This window comes from Bicyclus anynana, chromosome 13 (genome assembly GCF_947172395.1).
Source record: "Bicyclus anynana chromosome 13, ilBicAnyn1.1, whole genome shotgun sequence".
NCBI classification, from domain to species: domain Eukaryota; kingdom Metazoa; phylum Arthropoda; class Insecta; order Lepidoptera; family Nymphalidae; genus Bicyclus; species Bicyclus anynana.
The window spans coordinates 3,466,355-3,472,835 of record NC_069095.1 but is presented as its reverse complement, the minus strand read 5'-3'; the positions used below and the strand labels follow the sequence as shown (position 1 = coordinate 3,472,835).

The following is a 6,481-nucleotide window of genomic DNA, read 5'->3' as shown; positions in this document are numbered from 1 at the left end:
AAGGGGCGGAGAGACCATTCATAAAAATTTATAAAATTCACCAAAAAATAAAGCGCACAAAAACGATGAAAGGCGCTGATCGGCGGCGATCCGATAGTCGGCTAATATTTCATAATATAACTACTTGGGGCTGTGAAGAATGGGTGTGTTATAAAAATTTGTAATTGATTACATTCCATTCTTTTCTTTGTTGATATACAAGTATAACTTCTTTATTTTGATGACTGATTTTTTCCTCATACCGAAGGTTGAACCCTCCTTCAAGATACAGCAAATAGTAGTATATGTACCTACTCGCACAACCATGATCATTTCAGTAACTTTAAAATAAGTTATTTGGTTAATTAAGAAAGGTTTGTTTAACTATTTAAGGTAGGTATGGCAATTAACGCCCAATGTGTAATAACGCCCGAATGCTAATAATCGTAGTTAAAGTCACGTGAGTTACGACACATTTCACGCACACATAGATTAAACCAATAAGAACGCTCAGACGCGGCGCGGCATGGATCACGCCACGATTATTCTCAGTTGCGACCCGCACCGCAAGGAGGCCGACAGTGCACGCTGTTATTATAAAATATACTCTGACAAATCGGTAAGTTTCAGTTTATTTTTCTACCTATCTATTTCTTATTTTGTGATTAGCTTTTATTAAAGATACCTTTATTCCATATTTCATTGAAGATTTCATTGATTTGTTTGTAATTATGTGTGAAAATATGAGAATAATAGAAGGTACTAATTGGGTAATAACGCCCCGTAAAGTCAGGTTTGGGCGTTAATAGCCTGTATGGGCGCTATTGTCCATACTGTGGGCGTATATAAACAAGGTATTTTTTGTGTATCATAATGATCTGCTTTTTACAGATCGGGGAAATGACACCATTTAATTCCACACGCAAGAAAAGAGGGGAGTTGTGGACTGAAGATACCATGAAAGCTGCCATGAATGCTGTGCAAAGAGGACATTTGACTCAGCGATCAGCAGCAGCAAGGTATAATATTCCGCGTAGAACTTTGAGAGATCATTTAAAAACGGGTGAAGAAATGAAACGTTTGGGCAGAAAGCCTGTTTTAACGAATAATCAAGAAAAAGATTTAGTTTCGCGGATAAAAAGATTTGCAAGCATAGGAATTCCACTAACACCTAAATTCATTCGAAAACAAACTTTCTTATTTTGCGAGAGACATGACATCAAAAATAATTTTAATAGTTCGAAAAGGATTGCCGGTGTCGACTGGTTGCGATCCTTTTTAAAAAGAAATCCATCTATTAGCCAACGAAAACCGCAAATGATGAATGCAGCTCGTGCACAAAAATTAAATAAAGTTATTGTTCAACAACATTTTCAAAGTATCCGCAAATTATATAATGAATTAGATATACTGCGACATCCAGAAAGATTATATAATATGGACGAGAAAGGATGTCGAATAACTGTGCATAAACAGCACACAGTTTTGGCAGCAAAAGGGAGTAAAAGGGTTCATCTCATTGCTCCGGAACATGCAGAAAATGTGACCATAGCAATGTGTGTGAATGCTATAGGTACGGCGATTCCAGCTATGATAATTTTCAAAGGCCAAAGACAAAGACCAGATCTTATAGAAAATCTACCAGCTGGAACGCTAGTTAGAATGGCACCGAAGGGTAGCATGACCTCAGACTTATTTGTAGAATTTATTCAACACCTGGCAAAACATAAAGTCGCTGATAAATGTTTATTAATTTTTGATGGTGCAAAGTGCCATTTGTCAATTGAGGCGCTAGAAGAAGCTGATAAAAATAACGTAGTTCTCTATTGCCTTCCTTCAAATACGACCCACGAGCTGCAACCGTTAGACAAATCGGTAAATAAATCCTATGAACATCACTGGGATGAAGCTGTTATGAATTATTTGTCAGTCAAAGTTGATAGGGCATTAAACAAAGCCGATTTCAATAAAATATTTTCGCAAGTGTGGCCCAAATGCATGACACATACAAATATAGTGAATGGGTTCAAAGCGACTGGTCTGTATCCCTATAACCCTGAAGCAATCCCGGAAGAAGCATTTGCTCCATCAGTTTTATCTGAAATTCCATATCCTCAAAATCAAAACAAACAAGTGCAGAATCCTAAATCTGATTCTAATATTGACACTTACTCTGATGAAAATCAGCCTAATATTGATTTTAACGCATCAAACAGGCGGGACTCGACTCCTGATAGATTTGATGTTGATGCTGACGCTTACCTGACTGTGACGCCACCTAAAGAGATTTCTTCTAAACAGTGTCAAAATATTCAGAATGTTTTGCCTAAATCAACAGGATTAAGGGCAGCAAAAATTTCTAGTATTGTTGATTATAGCTCATCTACTGATGTTTCTGAAAATGATTTGGAAAAAGCTCCGCATAACAATACACCTCATGATTCAGTCCATAGCTTATGTGCTTCACCATCCATATTTTCTGAAAATCTATATGTGCCTGAAGCACCACCAGAAGCGCCTGCAAACAAAGAAAGCTCTAATGATATTGATATTCCCAGTTGTTCAGGTCTGCAACGACCTATGTGCCGACAATACAGCTCTGACTCGTCTGACATAGATAGTTACATAATCAAGCCATCGCATAATAAGTTAAAATATTCAGTTGAAGACGTTTATGGTTATTTATCAGAGGAAGAAAATGAAAATTTAACTGTCATAAATAAAGGAGAAACAACACCTAAAAAGCAAACAGTAAATTCTGATGATGATGAGTCTGGTTCACTAGATGAAGATAATATACCATTATTCAATTTAAAGAGACAAAGTAACAAAACAGAATTTCATGAATTTTTGCCTACTCCTAATTACTCTATAACTAAAACAAAACGTCCACGAAAGAAGGCTATCAATTATAAAGGTCAACGTATTACTAAAGATCTCTTTAACAAAAACGATGAAGATAAAAATAAAACAAAGAATACCAAAACCAAAAAAAAAGAGAAAAACAAGAAAGATAAGATTAAATCAAAAAATAAAGTAATAAAAACAAAGGATAAGAAACAACAAAATAAGAAAAAGATAAATGAAAAAAAAGACGATACGGAAGACTGGTACTGCTATGCATGTCATGAAACTACAAAATTGGACATGAGACAATGTAAATTTTGCATGAAGTGGTACCATGAGGAGTGTGTGGGCCTCTCTATACATGACGAATATTTAATTTGTTCAAATTGCGAATAAATATAAAACGTACTACAATTCCAAATGACTGTAAGACTGATTACTGATAAGTACTTTGATTAGTTCTTAGGATATAATTAGTTTATTATTGATCTCATTAATTAAGCTTTGTACTTAATTCTGGGCGTTAATTGGCGCACTGTTCTGGGGCGTCATTAGCCATCTACGTTTTATAGCGCCCAATAAGCATTTTTTAATAATTTGTTTTTAATGAAAAAAAAATATATATGTTGATTTTCTATAATTATTAAACTTGTTAGAAGTGAGATATTTTTGTTAAAGATGATTAAATAGAAAATACGAGATATGTTGGACGTGTTACAAAATTTAAATATAGTAGTATTTGTGGGTCATTTATGACAATTATGATTCTTTCTAATAAAAGACAACAGAATATACTTTTTGGTTTTGTACGGCTATAAGTCAAAATATTTTTGTTTATTAAGATAATTTGTAAATTACTATGTGGGCGTTACTAAAAACCGTATGCTCAATAACGCCCATGACAGGTTATTCAAAAATTCTTTGTTTACATAATTTTATACGACTTATAGCACTTAAGTATTACTTTTTTGTGTTTATTTTTTGTCAATAAAACTATTTTTCTAAGCAGTTTTTTAATACAGTTGTTTCATTAAATAATATATTGATTTGAAATTAAGTGGGCGTTAATTGCCTACGATACCTTAGGATGTCTAATTAAATATTTATTAAAGAGGTTCCTTATGAAATATTTATTGAAGGAAAGTAAACGCACTGTATTTAGCATTAGGTAGTTTTATTAATAGTACTTCAAAGTACATAAGTAAAGTCCATGCTAGTATCTCACAAAATAAACGGAAAGCGTGCTTAAAATTATAGACACCTATCACAATATCAAGAACGCCACTGGGTAACATTGAAACATGTTTTCATAAGCCTCAAGTACCGCCTTCTGTACCCTCGGGATCAAAAACCTTTACGCTTGGCCTCACTTGAATGAAATAATTAGGTGTATATTTTACAATTTGCCAAAGATCTCCATTGTATTCTTTATACTATAAGTGGATTTCGCTTTCCACAAAGGCCTTTTGCCGTCCACCGCTACCATCAAATCTTGCAACGTGTGTACCTAATGTTATTATTCGGCTCCGCATCTGTCAAAAGCCGCTGCGTCGGTAATTTTACAGTTTAATCAGCGTTAAATGCACGCAGAGTTACCGCGAGGCGCAAAAAATGTTTAAGGGTCCCCCAAAGACATTTGTCTCTGGAATCTCAGGCCATAAATCATCGGGTTTTCGATGACATCTGCAATAAAATAAAGGGAATACCTTCAAAAGAAAGTCTCCAGTCCTATAAAGTCGTCGGTCGGAATATTGAATGAATTTCGCTCGGGGCTACGTTTTGATACAGTTAGGAACACTTTGCGTGAATGTAAATAAAGTTCAAGGTTGATACCTGAAGAAAAGGGCTCAATTTATCTTCGACGTTTGTGTAGAGTATCTCCATAAAGGTTTTTATTTGTGGTAGCTTAGGTCGTCAGAAAAAGATCAAAGTGAATAGAATTTGCACTTTTTATCGATACGTAATTCAAATACCCTTCCAATAAACGTTATTATATTATTTTATTTATGAATAATAATAATCATTTATGTAGGTACAGGTTTTATAACTAATATAAAATTTATTTATCTCTATCTCTTCTAAAATAATATACGATCCTAACTATAAAACAAATACTAATTTAAATGTGATATATTTTTCAGTAGTGACAGAATTGCCTTATATTTATAAGATATATCACTAATTCAGAGACCATAAGAATATCTATCTATAAGAAATAATAATAACAGATAGCTTTGGTAATATCAAAGAAATTTTGTTTAGACATCACAGTCAAGTGCGATTAATATAATACTTTGAAGTTCAAAGCAACGTACACATTTCTAAGGCGAAGATGAGGTTTAAATTATAAACTTTATTCAATTGGAATAAGGACTATATTTAGTAGAAAAGAGTAAGCGTGTATGGCTTAGTGGAATAACAATATTGGACGGTGCAGCAGATCTTTATTCATCTCAATACAAAGACATATGTCATCTATTATGTGTCATTGTACACTGACCACTTAGTATGAGAGGAAATAATTTATTCAAGGCGCACTACCGTCTATGTTTGGTTCATTGGACCACTAAGGGACCAGTGACCATTAGAGCATTTTGAATATTCAAAGTCGCATATTTACAGGTACACGTCACTTAAGTACCTTTGACTTCTTTGAATGATCTAACGTATTTATTTCAGACAATACAAAGGGATCTTAAGTCTCAGACTCAAATAATACTTATTTGATATTTTTTAAGAAACTTTGTAGTTATAACAAAGCCTTTACAAAAAGATGTAATTTGATTGACCTTTAGGATCTTCACTAGAAATAAGGAGCTTATTATTTTATTTATATATAAAAGGCAAATTGCACGTACAATCACACAAACCACAGAGATTTGACGTTGGTGTCCATCAAAATTAAACTTAAAAATAACCGTCTAATATCTTAATAACCATTTGATCACGTCAGGTTTTAAACAAATAACCACATCATCAGGTTCATACGTTTTGAAGGTACGATGCTATACACAGACAGACACTACAATTGAACACCCCTCTTTATAACGTTGAGAGTTATAAGGGAACACACAGGGAGCATAACAAACGCTAAACACGTGTTCATTTGAAATAAAAAAAACCGTAGACTTGTGACGAATCGCAATTTCGTTTCGCAATCATTTGTCTTATTCTCATAATTGACGAGAGCCTGATATAGCTAGACATGCCTCATTGTGTAAAGACTGAAAGTGTGTAAATACAGTATGGGTTGACAATGTTTTAGCTATAGGTAAGTACTAATATATTAGTAAGGTGAAGGTAAATATGTCTATAGATAATAATCATGATCATCATCATCATTAACAACCCATATTCGGCTCACTGTTGAGCACGAGTCTTCTCTCAGAATGAGAGAGAATAGGCATTAGTCCACCATGCTGGTCCATTGCGAATTGGCAGACTTCACACACGCAGAGAATTAAGAAAATTCTCTGTTATGCAGAATTCATCCCGATGTTTTTCCTTCAGCGTTATATTTAACACATGATATTGAATTTATTAAAATGCACATAACTGAAAAGTTGGAGATGCATGCCGAATTCGAACCTACGCCCTTCGAGTTACAGGCAAAGGTCATATCAGGCTAAGGCTATCACGTCTATAGGTAAGTACG

General features: G+C 34.1%; 1 protein-coding gene across 1 annotated transcript; it reads left to right on the top strand.

Annotated features, from left to right (window-relative positions):
- Nucleotides 1-370: 370 nt before the first annotated feature.
- LOC112057947 (uncharacterized) lies at nucleotides 371-3,831 on the top strand. The gene is made up of 2 exons (XM_024098565.2): nucleotides 371-598; nucleotides 871-3,831. Exons 1-2 carry the CDS (start codon nucleotides 506-508, stop codon nucleotides 3,220-3,222), a joined length of 2,445 nt encoding a protein of 814 aa, XP_023954333.1. The 5' UTR covers nucleotides 371-505; the 3' UTR covers nucleotides 3,223-3,831.
- The last annotated feature ends 2,650 nt before the right edge of the window (nucleotides 3,832-6,481 follow it).

Bases quoted from the DNA above. Each gene is read 5' to 3' on its own strand.
- LOC112057947 (XM_024098565.2), top strand. From the start codon at position 506: ATGGATCACGCCACGATTATTCTCAGTTGCGACCCGCACCGCAAGGAG. The intron at 599-870 runs GTAAGTTTCAGT...TGCTTTTTACAG, and splicing joins AAATATACTCTGACAAATCG to ATCGGGGAAATGACACCATT.